General features: G+C 40.8%; 1 protein-coding gene across 2 annotated transcripts in view; it reads right to left on the reverse strand.

Moving 5' to 3' along the window:
- Positions 1-19,480, reverse strand: part of EPHA4 (EPH receptor A4) — a 53,649-nt gene that overhangs the window by 18,953 nt on the left and 15,216 nt on the right. For both annotated transcript variants that reach the window (XM_075268881.1, XM_075268880.1), the window contains exons 4-5: positions 13,828-13,983; positions 8,078-8,413 (exon numbers count right to left, since the gene is read on the reverse strand). In XM_075268881.1, coding sequence (XP_075124982.1) covers positions 8,078-8,413; positions 13,828-13,983 — 492 coding nt within the window. The remainder of the gene's footprint in view (positions 1-8,077; positions 8,414-13,827; positions 13,984-19,480) is intronic.

Consider the following 19,480-nt stretch of genomic DNA (forward strand, 5'->3'; position numbering starts at 1 on the left):
ATCTATTTTATCTTGATATCCGGAAACCCTTGTGTAATCCTGCTCACGCAGCTGAGTGTTTGCCCCAATGTATCAGCCAGCTCTTAGAACTATTCAGTAATAGTCACAGGCATTTGTGTGACAACCCCAGTGTGAACAGTAATGGTTCCTGACTATAGCTTTACCAGAAACATGAACAATATTCTTTAAGTATCTGAAGTTCTGCTTTTGCTAGGTGAGTACTAAAACTTAAACATACAAAAGGCCAAACTACCTCAAGCCCAAGACCCCACAAGAGGAGGCCTCCGCTGTTTTAGTCCCACAGTCACCAGGGAACAGAAAGCGCTCTAGCTGCTGCCTCTTTCTACACTGGAAATTCCTAGTGTTAATGAAGCATGGATTTATCCATTAAGGTGTATCCCAGTATTTGTCCAGACAAGGTTTTTCATTATTTTTTAATAAAAAGGGCAAATCCATAACCAAACACCTAAGCTCACATGCTCGGGGCCACCTCTGTTTATGCTGCCGCCTTTGCCAATGTGTATACATGTCTATACCGCATGATGTAAGCGGCTTCACTCTCCATTTCACCGGTAGATTTAGTTTGGTTCTTCAACCACATTCCACAAAGTAAAAGTTTGTATAGTATTTTCTCATTTTGCTTTGTTATTCTTGACTCCTAACAACCTTTCTACAATACAAGTTTCCTTTGAGGTGTTTTTAACCCTTAAACCTCCTTCAAACACATTCCAATCTTTTTGGGGGGAAACTGATACTTTACACTCAATGGGGAGATTTACTAAACAAAAAGAGACAAAATAGACCTTCAACATAAAAAAGCTGTGTTTCCAAAACGTGGGGCCTCAGCGTAAAAGGGGTAGAGTTTAGGTAGGGCTACATTGCAACTAGAGATGAGCGAACACTGTTCGGAACAGCCGTTCCAAACAGCATGCTCACAGCACGCTCCCATAGAAATGAGTGCTTCCATTCATTTGTATGGGAGCGTGCTGTTCAGATCGGCTGATCCGAACAGTGTTCGCTCATCTCTAATTGCAACTAATGCTTCAAAACTGCGCCAACATTTTTAAGGCAACTAAAAAGTGTTATAATGTTAGACTAAACACCAAACTTATCAAACAGCAGTTGACGGCTGAGAATCAGCAACGGTTGTGTGAATAGGCCTTTAGTAGAACTGTCCCAACTGCTCTGTTAACATTCAGTGTCAAATACTGTCAAAAACTGTAAGGGGATGTTCACACAGAGTTTTTTGCAAGCTGAAAAAATCTGCTTCAGGAATTAGGAAAGTATTTTTCATGCTTTTTTTTACATGGTGCATTTTTTGACGGGTTTTTTTTTTTGTCTCGGTTTTCAGCGCGGTTCTTGCCATCATTGCTCCAGCACACTGTATTGACCTAGAAACTTCTCTTTAAAAAAAATACTACCGGTTTTTGATGCAGTTTTTGCAAAAACTGTGTCAAAACCGCATCGAAAACCACATAAAAAAAACACTAGCGGTGTTTCCGCATCCCATTGATTTCAATGGGTTTTTCAATCCGCCTGAAGATAGGTCATGTCGCTTTTAGTTTTTCCTCCAGCTGAAAAAAGAAATATACCAGCTATAGGACAAAAACTGCTACTGATTCTTTGAAATGAATGGAAGGCGTTTTTTGAGGTGGATTCCGCCGCAAAATCAGTCTGCAAATAACTCCATGTGAACATAGCCTAACAATGTAAAAAATAAAAAAAAAAACACACTATGAAGTAAAGGGCCATACAGTTTTCTGCAGCACGCCCAAACCCAGGCACTTTTATGCCACATTTTTCTGTTACTGTCTCTTTAAGGCCATAAAGCAATCAAAGTTTTCCATAGAAAGCAATCTAAGAACAATTCAGAGAACTGTCTCCTCCCAAAACTGTGGTCTGGATTAGCATTCTCTGCTGTTCTACCCTCATTTCCCCTTTACCACCTCTCTTTTTTCCCCATTATCCTAAATTCAGTCTTGCGGATGGGTTATCACGTGTCACATGTCTTGTTATGCTAAGTATCCACATTCTTTCGGATGATGTCATTTGTGATGCAATTTTGTAATGCAAAAACGTATTAAAACTATTTAAAATGGTCAGGGTTTTTAAGATGACCACAATGAGAATATAAGACTTTAGTTGTATCGTTCTTGGGTAAATGTAAGATAAATCTTAGGCGTGTAGTTATTAAGCAGCGGAGGAGGAAGTAATTAATTAATGGCAAGGGAATTGCAGCACATTGCAGGCTAGCCCTTGGAAAAAAAAAAGTTATTAAAGTAAAGTAGATGTTGAGGAGCAGGACAGGAAAACACAGAAGTGCAATCCATCATCTTGTTAAAACACAAGCCCTGACTGTGTATTTGATTAGTCTTGTGTCCTCCTGATTTCTTAACATTACTCAAACACCAGCTCTGTGCCCCCTCTGTTTCCCCAATCAATCATGTGGCATCGCAGGAACAGATTTGTCTCCAGGGAAGCGAAAGAAAGTTTCTGGAGAGTGAAAAGAGGCAGAGCATATTGGGAAATAAGAGTTAAGTGCTGTGTTAAGCGCTGGTACACGGCTTGTTAAAGGGCTTGGTGACAAACATGTGAAGGCGTTCTGGCTGCCGGTGGAATCCATCTTCAGGAATGATCAGTCAGCTTGTACAATCCTTTCAAATAGGTCACTACTAACACTAATACAAAAGCTACACAGCAATGACCGTATTCCCTTATACAAAAAAGTTAAACATAAAATGGTATTCAATCCTTGGGCTTGGTTTTATAGAGCAGGAAGAGAAGAACAGATTATTTTTATGGGCAAAGATTTGGTCAATATCATTAAAACTCAATGGGCGGTCCTATTCAGTGATTAAGTCTATAGATAACTGTAAGTCATTACATAGGACCGCCCACTGGACTCTTAATCATTGAAAGAGAATGGATTTTAGGCAATAAATTTGACTGTACGTTTAATAAAATAGGTTCCCTTTGAGCATGGCCTACTGGACATGGCCATAGAACTCCTCTAGGTTGTATAGTAGAGATGAGTGCGTAGTATTCGATCGAACACCTCCCCTGCATAGTCATTGGTATTAAAAACGCCAGGGAAAGTGGGAGGGGCATTGAATTTTTACTGCATTTACCGCGTGGTATTCAACCGATTACACCAATAACTATGCAGGGGAGGTATTCGATCGAATACTACTCGCTCATCTCTATTGTATAGGCCTTTTATTGGGTAACTATAGGCATTTATGGGGCGACTATGCCTCGGTACACCTCCAGTTCCATACATAATAAATCAGAGGTTCTTATATAGGTTTTATATAGCAGGTCATGTTACAAAGAGCATTAGTTTACATGGTTAGCCACAGGGACTTCACATGCAGCTGCATACATGTCTGACATATGCATTAGGCCTAAAACAGTTTTCTGTACAATTTTCTACCAGTTTTTCTGCCTCCTGGGGTGATAAACACTAATGACAACCGCAATGGCATCTATAGATTATGTCATCCAGCTTCCATAAGTTGTATATAAGGCCACTTTCACATGTGACATATTTGCTGCCGAATGTCAGTGCCGCATATCTATCTACGGTGTCTGAAATAATACATTTTGGCATAATAATAAGGATTGTGGTAAGAAATATATAAAATGGCCTTAACTAGCAATTTCTGGAAAGTGGACGTGGACCTTGATAACTCCTGAAAGACTAAATTACCACTTACATGCTATACTGAAACCTTATTCTTTTTCCTAACCTTCCTTCCCTGAATCCCCCAATTCTCCTCCTGTTACCAAGGACAAATGTGGGAGGACAGCTGCAATTTGCCAGCTCCACAGCCCAAAATATTGAAATCCTAACTCCAGGGACACAGAAACCAGCAGGGGTCATGGCTATTTGTCCTGCCATACAAAACGCTCTTTGCCTTTGGAGCAGAGCAGGTGATAGCATTTGCTTTGACACTCCGACAGTGGTGGTCTGGCTAATAACATCATTAATATTTTACCAGGAAGTGCCCCCCCATACTCATACCTCCTCATGAGGTGTATCTAAGCCCACAGCCATTAGCTGCAGCATACGTCTTCATTATAGCTATTTTTTTCTTTCACGACGCCCCGACAAAACCAGTCGCAGATAATAGTAAGCCAGTGTAATTACTGCTTAGCTCAGGGAATGTTGCTGTTTAACCCTGTGCCTGCCAACACACTGTAAACGCCATCGCTTATTAGCTACAAAACTAGGACACCGAAAAAAAAAAAGTGTTATGTATTGCGAAATATACGTCTCAATACTTCAAAAGCAGCCAATGAAGTGTAATTATGAAAAGCAAATGTTTCTTGGCGCTGGAAGAAAACTGGTAAGCTTCATCTATGTCACTAAATAGAGCGGGGCAGATGTCCTATATTGTAGACCTTGTCTGTATGGAGTATTACTCATTATCGGTGCAGATTGTTTATACCACCCAGTGTACAGAAAGCAGCGATCACAGCAGCCAATGATTACATCTTCAGCACAGAACCCACAACACGCCAATGTTGGTAAACAGTGAGCAAGCGGAATAGACGGTTCAGCCCCTGGGGCAAATACCTCCACCCAGACTGTGAGATGTTGTTTGTTATCTTCTAGAGGTTAAGCATTGCTATTAAACAGATAGTAACTTCTAAAGCAAGTGGGGATTTTTTTTTTAGATGTAGAAAACAACAGACAGTTTTATGCTGCTTTTGGATTAAGGTTTTTCTCCTAATCGACTTTTATTACCTATTCACAGTATAAGTGATAAGTGATTGCTATGGGCCTAGAACCCCCAGTAATCATAAGAACAGGGGGGTGCCATACTCCCTGTTATTCCTTGCTGCAGCCCATGGACCCAGGAGGAACTTTGATAAAGTGGTGGATACACATTATCAGTCCCGGCGAAGATAGTCAAGTACAGCATTGCATGGAGTTTAATGTTGTACTGACTCTCCATTCATAGGGATATGGCACCCTGTGCTCATGATCGGTGGGGACCCAGTGGCCAGACATTTATCTTAGGCCTCAGTGAAAGAGACATGTGACAGTCATTTTTTTCCATCACACGTCCATTTTTAGAGCAATAGATACCATGTTTTTAACAGATTGTGAACAATGTCCATTAAGAATCTAACATGCCCTATTTTTGTCTACTTTTCGTGCCTGATGAACCCAATACAAACCTATAGGTCTGTTTTTAATGTCCATTTTTCAGCTAATGTAAGAAAAATGATTAAGGCTAAAACCCCACGTTGCAAAAATGCAGCTTTTTTTGTTGCAGATCTTGCTGCATTTTTTTGAGCCAAAGTCAAGAATGGCTACAAAGGGAATGGGAAATGTATAGGAAGTTCTTATATTTCTCCCTTCTGCTCAATCCACTCCTGGCTTTGACTCAAAAAACTGCAACAAAATAAGCTGCATTTCCGCAACGTGGGACCTCAGCCTGAGAGTGAACATTAAGAATGGACCATTTAAGAAGTCCTCTCTCGTGCATGAGGTATTAGGTGATAAATGTCAATTTTGGGAATACCCCTTTAGAAGATGGCTATTTATATATTGTGAACATTCCAAAAGTAATCATTTAGCAAGCTTGTGTCTGGGAGAAAATATCTCTGTAATATAAAACCATACTGGGTACTGTATACCAACAGCAGCCAAAAAGACACCATGGGGAAAATATATTAAAATGGTCTAAAAGCAAAATTGTCCTTGCTGCCCATAGCAACCAAACAGCTGGCCAACGCAACCAAAATTAAGACAGTTTTGCTTTTAGGCCATTTTAAATACGTCTGCCCCCATATGTCGCCACTTAGGCTCGACGTGCACAAGGCCTTCTACTACATTATAACATACAGCAAGCAAATAACAATAAAACATTCCTATTCCTCTGCTATAATATACATTTCTTTTCGCCAGATCTTGATGGTACTTTTGGAAAATGTTGTATTATTGTGCACAATGCAGCAGCTGAAAAGGGCCAAGTATCAATGAAAACACACCAGTGGGTGCATCTGGGGATGCTAAAAAGTGCACCACAAAGGGCTGGCAATTAGGGTGGCGATTGTCTGTGTCATTACGCAGTTCTGTAATTTCACGAGGCCCCATACAACACAATGCTATGATGACTGTGTTTGGCATATTTCTAAAGGAGTCTCGCATTGAGCAGCCAACAGCTGTTTAAAACTATCTGTCGCCTCTCTAAGGAAAAAGCCTTGTTCAATTTATTTACACACTTTCGGTGCTAATTGGCGTATCCTGTGTCCAGCAAGCTGTGATGTGATGGAGGGAAAGAGCAAGAGGTGACTGGTTTGGGTAACTGATCCCAAACGCGTTTTGTTTATGTCTGTTGGCAAAGCCAAGACTGCTGAGTCCTTAAATGAAATAGTATTCAGCGGAGAGGCCCCCCGTGTAAACCGAGGGGAGCAAAAGGACCAACAGAGAGTCTTTCTTTGCAGTCCTCATCTGGTTTACTTTCCGACATTTCATGGGTGATGGATTGTGATCACAATCGGCCATTTCACTCCACTATTTATGCAGGCTGACTCCCCCAAGCCTATCTAAACACACAAATCATCTTTATGGAAACGCATAGTTTAACTTTGTAATTGTATTGTCATTAAACCCATTCTGACTTTCCTTCAGCACAGCCAAAATATCGACTGTCGTGGTGATCTGGGATGGAATAACAGGGGTGCAGGGTTTGCAGTCACACCTGGGCCTTACTACAAGAAGAAGGCCTAAGGATAGGCTTAGAAAGCTGTTTAAAAGCAATGCTGTCTTTGTTGCCCAGAACAACCAATCACTGCACTGCTTTCATTTCTCACAACACTCTCCTAAAATGAAAGCTGTGCTGTGATTGGTTCCTATGGAACTCGCTGACTCATCAACTTCATTATTATGTAGGATATAAACTCATCACTTGTATATCTTAGGCTAAGTTCACATCTGTGTTGGCGGATCCATTAAGAGTCTCCATCACAGAATCTGTTAAAAATTGCAGGCAGAAAACCAGGCAAAACAACAAATGCCCAAATATAAGACTAACAGACCCCGTTAAAAACAATGGGATCTTTAGGGTTCCTTTGGTGTCTGTCATTTTAAACATCCGGCACTTCCATTGTCCAGAAGTATGGAAGACATATCTGAAAGTAGCCTTCCACCAGTGCACTTTATATTGTAACCACTGTGTAATGTAATAACTAGTCACTATGGGCCCATATTTAGCAATGTAGTTAAGCCTTTTTTCTGGCATAATTTACTCCAAAGAGGTGACTAACAAATCATGAGACACATTTATTAACCATCGGAGTAAAGCTATAATCACACTACAGCGAATAACTGTGTTTTTTAACTTCAAGACAAGTGAACGGTGGGTAGTGTACAAAATGAGGAAAAAGTTGTGCAACATTTTGATGAATTTGTTGCAAATAATGGCAGGGTTACCTTAAAAAAAAGTGCACATGCTAAATTTCCACCAATCATTGTTAACCCAGCTAAAACAATCTTCCAAATGTATTCGAGGGCAGCTTTGTAATCTCCTGTACTGATATCTGAATAGGACCCCATTTTTCTCCCCATGTTCCCCTTCCCTGTGGAGTTCTTGTCACGGAGAAGCACCATTCAGACTTTGAAGCACTGTCATAAATTGATCAAGAAAAATATCTCTCCTGATGGGTAAATGAACTGTCCATGGAAATAAAAAAATATCAATGAATTATGCAATTTGCATATTCAAATCAGGACGCTTTCTCTGCTTATTAAAATTAAAAGCGGCTGCAGATTTTCACATGGTGCAAGCTGGTGACTGCTTCGTGTTCCAACGTCTTCACATGGCATCTATTGTGGTGACACTACAGCTAGACAATGAGACAGTGAGAATATGTATGCCGCCTTATTTAATGATGGGGTGGAGTGAATGTTAACACACCTGGCCCATTAATAGCGCAAGGACTAAGCTTTGCACCTCTCCATCATACTGTCAAGATAATAGTTACTGGTTATTGCTTGTACAAATGGTATTAACATGGTATACTTCTCACATTTACATAAGGCAAACACTGAATGCACACTTACCAGCTTGGTTGGTTGTAACCGTAACTGAAACGGCCTGGTCCGGACTAGGGTTCTGTTTGGAGACTCCATTCACAGCCCAAATTTCAAATGTGTAGTTGGTATGGGCCTGGAGGTCAGTGATGGAGACCTTGGTTGTCTTCAAGCCATTCTGCTGGGGGCTGTAGTGAACTCCACTTCCACATGGGCGACAGCGAGTAAGGTCGGCACCGCACCTCTTACAGACTACATTGAAGGAGACATCATGCCTTCCACCTGTATTCTGAGGAGCAGTCCACTCCAAATTTACTGAGGTTTCATTGACATTGGAAATCAGGTTTTGCGGGGCTGATGGTGGTCCTGTTGGATGAAACATAGCCATGAGATTATACATGGAATATATTGGACAGGATCATGCAACCTACCGAAAGATAAGCATATATGCTTCATTCAATGCTTCAAAACAAATGTATTATAGGGTTAACAGGGTTAAAACCAAGAAATGCATATAGTTTATAACACCCCAGCAGTACTTTCCATTCTTAACACCACAGTGCTCAAGAGGGCACCTTTCCAAACGGCTATGTCCACTTTCACGTGGGAAAATGTGCCACATTGAATCAAGATCCTCAGAAAGCAAAAAGTCAGTAATTGGTATGTGGGACGAGGCCCAGGCAGCTTCTGAACACAGGGGCAGCCAAGCGGAAAACTAGGCACGCAGATGCTGGCAGGTCTGAAGAGAGAGATGGGTCAGAAAGAGCCCCCCACCCTCCCCTTCCAACATGAATGGAGATGGTCTATATAGAGGAGGGGGTGACAGTTGAGCAGAACATCAAGGAGGAGACAGGCAAATGAAGAATAAAACCTTGACGTTATCCAGGAGAATGAGTAAAAACAGAAGTGCCATTCCTGGCAGGTTGATTTCAGGCTATCTACGGAGATGATATCTTTTTCACACTTGCACATTTTTCAAGAAAACAAATATCGTAGACTCATCTCTTGCTACTGAGATGCAATTCACTGCGGGATGTCTTATCCATTAATACAGATATTCAGAATATTTTTAAATATATTTTTTATAGAGAACAAATTGAAAAACCTGTAGAAAAGCTCACGGAAATCTCTTCTTCAGGCGTCCTCTTTATAAACCTGTTGTGTCTATTCTTACGTCTTAAGTCTTTTCACATACGCCATCTATTCAGCGCTAGAGACCGTACAAAACCTTGGTCTTCCTTAATTGAAACTAATTTCCTAGATCTGTGGATTTCCAATCCCCTTAGATTTCTCTCCTCATACTAATCACACCAAGACCAGACTGACCTTTCCATTTCTAATCGAGTGACCTTGAAGACTCGCTTCATGGTCTTTCAATAAGAATAGCGGAATTGCTGGTATTATGTCTTCTCCTCCCAAATTTATCTCTATGGTTCAGGTTCTGTTTACAGTCAATTCTAGAGTCGAATTTTGTTTTTGTTGAGCTTGGCAATTTCCACATAAAGGCTCTGACACAGTCCTGGAAATTACAGTATTTTGTTTCTCTGCTAGGCGAGTTCGGACTGGAGAGGGTGTGTGTCGTGGGCTCGGATTAGTAATATAAAAAAGACAAAGGGAAGCCTAATGCAGTGTTTTTGTGTTATTTTTGTTTCTGTACCTGATGCCAATGGTCTGTCACTCAGGATCCAAATAAGCCCTGAGCAAAATAATTAATTTCTTGCACATAACATTGTGTAATATTGAGCATTGACAACAATATGCTGTGAAGGTTCAGGAGATTACACCGGGAAAGTATCTGAGCTAAACTGTGAAAAGGACAGTACCGGCTAATGAGCTTACCGTATATAGCAACTTTGCACTTATAAAGCTAGATACTTAGGATTATGTAGCGATAGAGGGCAGAAGACCCTCTAGCCTTGATACAGTCAATAGTCATGTGCATTAATGGAAATTGTTTACGAGTCTCAAGACAACCTGGGGTGTGTATAAAACACTTTAAATTATCCACGTAAGATTTACAGGCTGGTAAATTAACATTTGGACATGGGTGACTGGGAAGGATTCATCGCTCCGAGCTGAAGGCAATAAGAAGACTTTCCATCTTGCTTTTAAGAAGGCAGGAAAGTAGTTGCGGATTGATAAATAAAGTAGCAGCGTGTGACAGTTGTAAAAACAAGATCCCAGCTCTCCTTCTTCAGATAATATAACCTGAGATGCAATGTCCCAAGCCTAGCAAGTGATTAATGACCCTAAATGGAGGACGGAGGAACCAGTCTGGCTGTGTTTAAATTGAGAAGAACCAAGGTGGAACCTGTAGCTTATGTTACATAATACAACGTCACGCCAAGCTAAATTACCTGAAAACAAATGTTGTTTTTATCCCATGATCAATCTCTCAACAATACGCTTCAGGTTCTGGCCAAATCCCAGGAGCTGAATGGCCAAAGTGCCTAGAAGTTTGCTACTGGCACCAATTGTTGGCTACTTTCCAAAGATGACAAGCTGATGATTAAATATGTCTGACTGGCTCCCAACACCTAGATAACTTGTAATGTTACAGATTTCCTTGTCAGCTTCAAGAAGTCCTAATCCAAAAAAATACTAATATAACCATGAGATTACTTATTTACAAAAAGCATATTTTAAAGGCACGTGCCATTTAAAGGGGACCTGTCACCTTATATATCTGTAATAACAAAATAACAATTCTGGAGCGTCTGGTACTGGCAGCATGATAGTATGCGGTGACATGCCCCCCGTAGTAAAAATGGCCGTGTGACAGACTCAGAACATGTGACTGTTTTTAAAACCGGGTCTGTTCACATGTCTGTTTTTTGGACAATTTTTGACAGCCATGTGAACAGACCCATAGACATTCATGGTTTTTAAAACCATGGCCTTCAAGTTGTTCACTGTCATGTCAATAACTTCAACAGACATTAGGTCCGTGAAAAATGGCACTGCTGTGTGAATAAGGCTCATAGATTTCTAAGAGGAATAACAGAAGGACAGCACAATGCAGAGATATAAGAGAAGATGTTTCAAAATTGTAATTCTATAAGGGATACAATTTATTACTGAAATAGACATGTTAAGGGAGGCATCAGATCCTCTTAATGGATATGATTCCTTTACCAGTGAGGGTCTATGAAGCTACCCATCTCTAATAGAAAGCCTCTTAAATCTGAATATTGAACCTATTTTCCATCATAGTACACCTACCTAAGTGGAAGGAAAAAAAATGAAGTTATTTTGCGAGATTCCAGAGTCACTTTACAAAGAATTTATGAAGGACTGGTATGCGTTTCAAGACATTTCAACCTACAATTAATCCCGCGTTCCCTAGAGGCTAACCGAGTTCTCAAGAGTACTGGAGTGCTTTCTAATACAATTGCTGAAGTCTAAACTTTTACAAAGGAGATTCCTATTAAACCAATGACACCATAAACTCCCTTAAGGTCAGTGCGGCTCACAATGAAGCAGCTGGTTCTTTCGGCCTAAATTGCGCTGCGTTGCTTGTGCTTTTAGGAAGGCTGGGAACGTAAGCCAGATGTGCCACAAGTCGTCTGCCAAGCTAATTAATTGTGTTCATCCTATCAAGTGTTGTAGTCAGAGCGATGACAGAAATGGAGCTACTGTGGACGACTTCTACTAATAACCAAGCTGGGAAAGACACAACCTCTGTCCCCCATTGGCCTTGTCAAGCAGTCATCTCATACTGTCTCGCTATCGCTGTCTCTAACATACCAATGGAGGAAAGATGAGCAGAACGACTGACATTTCTGTACGCCCTAGTCATATATTTCTTTAAAAAATCATCTCTTCTTTATAATGCAAAAAATCTGGTTCAAAGCAAATACTAAGCCTAATAAGGCTAACACAGGACTAAATGACGTACACTTAAGCTATATGTTCATGAACTTCATTAGGATCTATAATCTTGCATAGATACGAATGCGTTTGCTCGTTGCTGATCATCCCATCATACAAGCAGCACAAGAACACTCAGTATTTTGTCAAAGACAACCACCGCTCTTGCTAGAATTTTGCTGCAGCGCTCTCTCAATCCGTTATGCCAGCACCCCTGGAGAAAAAAACAGGCACTGCAGATTCCCCGATAATTGCTTTTGTGCAGATCTGTACGTGCTTATGAGCCAGCGAAAAGAGAAATTCAGATGAAGGTTAAAAACCATAAAGAGAAAAGCTTATAGGGTAACAGCGTTAACTATTCTAGTGCCGAGGGATGATCAAAACTCTGCACTGCAGATACTTCCAGCAGTGAAAAAAATACACTCAGCGTGAATAAACCCCGCTGAGAGATGTTCACCATGCACAACCCGGTGAAGAAATGCTACGCTTTCATCCTTGACCTTGGGAGCGAGCGAAGGTTGGCCGGGCTTCTCAATCTGCCCTTACATTTCAGCGAGCCAGCTCCCGGCGGCAGCGGTGGAATTCACAGGCAGGTTCCACCAGTCATTTCATTAGGGTTCATTACGCGGATAACTGTCAAGACGCATTAGAGGAAGCGACCGAGATTAATAGGGCTGCAATGGCCATTTAAAAACAATATAGTTACTTGAGGAAATAACAGCCCGAGCAGCAAATCTGATTATTTAAAGGAAAAAAAAGATATGAATGAAAGACCGGAGGAGCGTGCTGGTGGAAACCCAGAGGGCATGGATTTTATGATGGAGTCATACGCTTCATTTCAGACAAATAATCGCCTGCAAATGATTGTGGACCAGAGCACTGTTTTCTTTATGTAAATTAAACAGGAGCAGGCAAAAATGAATTTGGTTCTCTGTGAATCTACAAAAACATTTGATGGTATTTTTATTAATCCAGCTTGTATACATGTGTGTACAGGCTTACTGTATCTCTCCAACAAGTCTACATTAACAAGCAATTGATGGGATTGTTTTCTGCATTCCTTATATTGGTTTGCGCTATCTTGCATAGACACCGCTATCAGAAAATTAGTAACAATAATCCTATTTTTAGCAATTTTTTAGACTTTACAATGACAATAACTGCCTTTAATGCATTTTAATAGTTTTAGAGTTTGCTATACTCTAATGCATTGATGACTTTTTAGAGAGCGTCGGTGCTAGCTTCACCACTTAGTTTCTATGATTATGATCTTTGTGAGCAAATATTATTACACAGTATTTTGCCATATGTGTACACAACATATAAAGTTCCTATAGCCTGAGACCACATTCAGACTAGTTGTATCTATGGTGCTACAAATATTACTGTGGGGAATAACAGTGTCCAGAATGCAGACACCTAAATATGGATGCAATATGTCCATCTGAAAGGGGTCTCAGACTACTTGGCGCTGGTGGCAGACTAGTGGTCTATCAGCTGACATATCTGGTGAATTTTCAAAATGTTTCATATCTAGAGTTCTAAAAATGAGATATATTAGTGGCATTTGCTAGGCCGTTGATATATGATCACAAATGATTCCAGATGACAATGTAACGCTTCATGGTAAGCCCTAGTTGGGAGGTCACAAGGCTGTGGGAACTACTGATCTGAGCTTCTTTTAGTGCAACATAAACCCAGGCTGCACAATGGGTGGCACCTTCAGAAATGTCCCTGTACTTGTGACAGCTGCTGTCAAGTAAGCGCTATACTGTATGGATTGTACAGTACAAGAGATAGAAGAGGCATATATCAAGATGACAAAGACTCCTGTTTAGAGAGTGACCACATGCAGAGAGACAAGAGGGGATTTAGTTTTCACTGAAAGATTGAGGCATCATGTAACTTACGGGTGCATGGCATGGAAGCAGGGTCACTGTCAGCTCGAAAATAGCCCCGATCACAGGTGCAGGAGGTAGAACCTTCTCGAAGTGCAAAGCTATGGGGAGGACACTTGGAGCACGCTTTATCCGATAAGAGGGCCTTGTAGTAGCCAACTTTGCAAGCTGTGAAAAAAAATAAAGACATCATTGTGAATAAAACATGGTATAGTCATTTCATATCAATGACATACACTGAGTCGGTGTAGCTAACAAAATAATCATCGGACATATTTTATACTGTCTCTAGTGATAGCATAGATATCGCAGAGTGGTATTGGTTTGTTAACTCTTTGGGTGCTACATTTATTTGCCCAGAGAAATAATGATAACCGGTTTGTCTACAGCCCAATGGAAAACCACAGATAGTAACAATATCATTCCTATGTGTGCCAATGATGCTCTTAGCTCTGTTATACCCACATTGCCATGTTCTGTGGATTCTATTTGCAATTATTTTATATGTAATATCGCTAGCGTTGATTGTTTATTTGTTCTCTGACAGATCTCATTCCAAGGGCGCGGAGTGAACTTTACTTATGTGTTACATCGCCCCGATGACTTGCTAGGTGTTTGATTAGTTTCACTTGAAAACAGCCCCATGGGAGAAATTGATAGGAATCACAAACCACAGCTTGGCAGACAGATAGGCTCAGGTCAGGCCCCTATCCCCACATCAAACACGGCCTCATCCCCTGCACACAGAATCCAAAGCCAGTGGAAACTGCCTGTCACTCAGCCGTCACAGATAAACAAAGGCAGCTTGTGTACAGCCAGCCACTGTATGCAAGGAGGCCTCACTTTTCTCCTTTGGACTTGACAACATTTTAAATACGGCTGAATGAACACAGTCAGTCTCTGTGTATTTACCGCTGCATTTCATGTTACGGAGGAACAAAATGCTCCCAGTGAAATGAATATGCTTCATTTTATAACATGGCGCTGCACCGCCTGCTCTATAAAATCCAGGCTTTGTGTCGGTAATGAAAAGTAAAGGATGCACTCTTCAGAAATGAAATCAATTTCTAACCATGACATCATTACCCAAGCATGATATCATTACTATTATTATTACTATTGGTGCTATTATCTTCCATTATTAACATTTACATATATTACATAAAATGCTACTAGGTCACATTCAGAGAACTCTTTGGAGTTCATTGAGGAGTTCTACCATTCAACACCCTTATGTATTATTCAGTGGAAAGAGTGGCTACAAAGATCAGTTCTCATTCTGGAGGACCTAGCATGTTCATGCGACTTAAAGACAGTCGGCTGATTTCAATGGAAATGGTGTAATTCCTTATATCTCCTATGATGGCGCTGCAGAGAAACCGAGCACTTGCCACAAGTGATTGCTAAGGATCTATGATCAGTTTATTGTTGAGGGAACATTCTGAAAAAGAGCATTGTCTAAATCTGACTAATCTTGTAAAATATCTAAGTGTACATTTATATGAAAGTCTTTCTAGAGAAGACGGATGACAGTCACTATCAAGCATCTCCAATACAACTTGCACCAGATTTGTTACCTAATGTCAAGGAGTATGACGTTATTTCTGCCTGTGTCTTACAATTGAAGGATATATCCACACGGGACTAATGTACTGCGTATATACAGCAGTGGAATATCGGCAGCATATGCTGCAGCAGCAAAAACTGCTCCAATTGGTGATGTTTTCAATGTAGAATGCAGAATCCCAGATGAGTATGTTCAGTGCTAAACTTCTTCCCTATCTATGGTCATTTACTAAAGCCAATGGTGGATGCAACCTGCTTTCCAGAGACACTCATTAAGTGTGTATGTGACGCTATTGTGTGCCTTATTGTGCCTTGTTAATACATTCTCACACCAAATCCCTATTCTCTGTGCCACAAATTAAAGTCTTTGGTGCGTGCTTAATTCTCTGTCCTCTGTTTTGTCCTTATGCTTTTCTGCTGAGGATTTGCTGGGTAAGATTGCTGGGGGAATGAGGAGGGGAGGAGAAGGGTTATTGCCAGAGATTTAGGTCCATCCTCTTTGTCCCCAGCTTAGTTCACATGTTCAATACAAGCCACAAATTCAATATCTTTGGCATGGCTTTGATGAGTTTTCTTCCCCTCTTTTTCATTAGTCAACAAAAGCAGATCCACAACCCAGATGACACAGAAACACCAACGGGTTAAGGTTTAGGATCAAGACTGGTGAGAAAAAGGATCTAAAGACAACAGAAGGATTCTCGAATACACAGTCCTGTCCTAATAGATCAGACTAATCTGGATGCACACTCACATCTCCACCCATGGAAAGTGACCCTACAACCCACTGGGCCGATGGTCCTAGACAACACCATCCATCCATCCATCCATCCATCCATTTATCCATATAACCCATGGTCCAATCCATTTCACACATGGGTGATAAGGTTCACAACTGTCAAACTGTTGCACCAGAAAGTACAACAAAATACACACGCCCACTTGCCAGCTGTCCCAAATTTGCCTATTCAACTGTCCAAAAGTTGAACCTGGTGAACCTTCACCCAAAATTTCACCTATATGTCAACTGAAATGTTGGTATCTATGCACTTGTCAAATATGTTTTAGTGCTTAAATTCCCATTCTCTAACATAATATAATGGGTAACCTTTATCAAAGATTTGTCACCTATTGAACTACAAATGCCAGCAAGTAACATGACCTTGAAACACTTGCATTGGTTGCCTTGTTTACAATCCAAATTCTTCTTCTATTTCAAGAGAAGCATAAAAATGGTGGATTGCAGACCAGTCTAAAGTTTCCATCATTTTAATGTAACATTTGGTATATCAGGGACACGGTAAATATGGCGACTTCTGTAGCTGCTGTCAAGCAAGAACTGCAGCACAGGAGCCATACATTATGCACGCCTTGATTTATACAAATTATATACATGTATTCACACGTTTAAATGCATATTTTACTGAGCTGGAAAAAGAGTCAAGTCACTGGCTTGTGACTATATTTTACCAAACCGACAGAATTATGGAATATTTCAGACACAAACCGGCTGTCACCATGATCAAGAAAATGAAAATGACATACCGAATAACTCCTTCAAGAATGCAATCTCATTTCTTTTTTGTGTAAGAAGCTTGAAAAGCTCAGTAAGAGGGTGCCCTGTCTGCAGAAAGCAAAAAAAGAGTGCCAGTCGCCTGGTTGCCCAAGCTCAGGGCTAATTAATTGGTTAACTGCTGAGTGACAAGGGCTAATCCTGTTATTTAAAGCCCTTTCTTCTGTACTCTCACCCCTAGAGAGATGAACGGCTTTTAGCCCTGTCTCCTCTGTAAATTGTTTGTATTTATCCATTCATTTTCCCATAACCCATGATCTGACGGATATAGAACACGATATAATGGTAGTAGGAACACAAGCATACCTAACAAAGAATGTAAATTATGTAACATGGAAAGCAGGGCAGGGTTAGGGCAGGGTTTCCTATCCAATTCCTCAGGTATGCTACTGTTATTATTTATCTAGTATATTACCTGCATGGATTTATAAGTGCCATATACATAATAATGGTCATAGCATAACCCTGCAAATATCAATTCTATCTTGGGCCATAACACATACATCTTGGTGACAACTAATATAGCGGTCATTATAGCTCCCAAGGGTTGCCACCCAGACTCCTGAGCAGCACATCTGTCTTAGACTGGTCTTACACGACCGTAGTGGTGTTTGCAGTCTGCAATTTGCAGATCAGAAACACTTTATTACACTCCAAAGACTCATTCTGCAGACGTCCGTGTCCAGCCGCATGCGCCTATAGAGTTCTATGGGACAGTTTGTGCCGTGCCGTGAATTCACAGCCTTTGTGGACCTGCGGTATTCAGTGCAGACCCCGGTCATGGCACGGCACGCCACAGATAAAATATCCGGTGGTTTAAGAGGCCACACTGAATACAATGTGTCCGCAAATGGTCCGCAATTGAGAACCCACAATTGCAGACCATTTGCGGACTAAACTTGCTGTCGTGTAAGACCAGGCTTAATATCCAGTAAAACAGTCCCCTCTCCTACACATTATATTACTATTTCAAAGATATTACCATTCAGAAGAAGTTGAACAGGACATTAAAGGGAATGTTACATTGATCATACTATCTGATCTGCAGGCAGTATGTTATAGAGTAGGAGGAGCTGAACAGTTTGATACATAGATTACATATAATCTGTCATTTATTACTTTTATCTCTGCTCATTCTAAGTTTAGTTTAGGATTCCAGTGGGCGGTCCTACCCTCCTCTATATGAAGGTGCATGCATCCACTGGACTCCTAAATTTAGAGGAAGAAGTGATTTGAATCAAATGCCAGAAATACTGATTATTTTATAACAAACTATATATCAATCTGCTCAGCTCCTCCTGCTCTATAACATGCTGCCCAAAGACTGGACTCCATTTACAATGTGACAAGTTTCCTTTAAAAAACTATATAGTATTGGACTACTGAGTGTGCTATTGTGTTCAGCAAAGCGTCTTCCACTACACTGCAAGGACCTCAGCATCTTGTAAAGCAGCTACGCTCAGAGCCCATCCTAACAAACTGAACAGCCATCACTTAGCAATCTGTTCAAGAGATGCAATCGTCAGAGCTGGAGGGATCAGCTGTTGTTAGCAAAGCGTTGGCAGAACAAAGTTTTCCAGTTCTGTAAAAAAAAATTTACTCTCCAGGTTCGGCTCCACTGAATTTTCCATCTGTAAATCAGAGTTTGATGAACCAGAGCCCCCTTGTGCTGCAATTCAGCTGTATTTACTCACTTGTGTACCGAGGCCAATCGTAAAGACACAAAGTTCTAGAGGCTCTGAAGCTATAAGGATGCATTCACACACATTGTTTTTGGAAAAATGCCACAGCTGTTGTTGATGCAGTTTTTTTTAGCTAAAGGCAGTAGATTAAAAAAGGGATGGAAATTATAAACCAACAATTTATACTTCTCCATCCTGCTGCATACACTTCTGGCTATGGCTCAAGGAACTGCACTGTATGTGAAACCAACCTAATACTGTCCTGTATACTGTAAACTGAGTAAGATTTCCTCTTACCGTCTTGTAGGACAATGCTTTGCGTGTGAGATGCAAAACCCAAATTGAACATATTCCCCTGGCCCTTTCCCAACATAACTATGAAAGAAATGAAATGAGGGGCGGACACTTTTGTTATAAGCATTGTGCATATTATTTAGGGGAGGCTGTAAATGTTCTCCGCGCCCCACCTTAGTGTTCAGTGAACATATTATTAGCACTGACCTCTTTCTCCTTTCTGCTCACTGCGGTTTTTGTATTTGCTCTGCACTATACTTCAAGAGTCATGGTAGCCATGATGGATTATAACTTTTCCTGCCCACCAAATGCGACGACTGGCCCAAATGGGTGGTCTCCCACAAAAAGAGAAGACAAAGAAATGCAGGACATCTTCAAGGGGTTGTGACTCCTGCTGACATTTTTATGGAAGCTATGAAATACCTCTACCATTTGTTCTGCCAAACTCTTGGAATGGTAACCTCTTCACAAGTCTATTCTGTCCTTTTTGAAACCTCGGAGAATGTGCGTGCAACCTCATTCACTGGTGTTAAAATAGCAAATTGAGGATGCT

This window comes from Leptodactylus fuscus, chromosome 3, assembly GCF_031893055.1.
Source record: "Leptodactylus fuscus isolate aLepFus1 chromosome 3, aLepFus1.hap2, whole genome shotgun sequence".
Lineage (NCBI taxonomy): Eukaryota > Metazoa > Chordata > Amphibia > Anura > Leptodactylidae > Leptodactylus > Leptodactylus fuscus.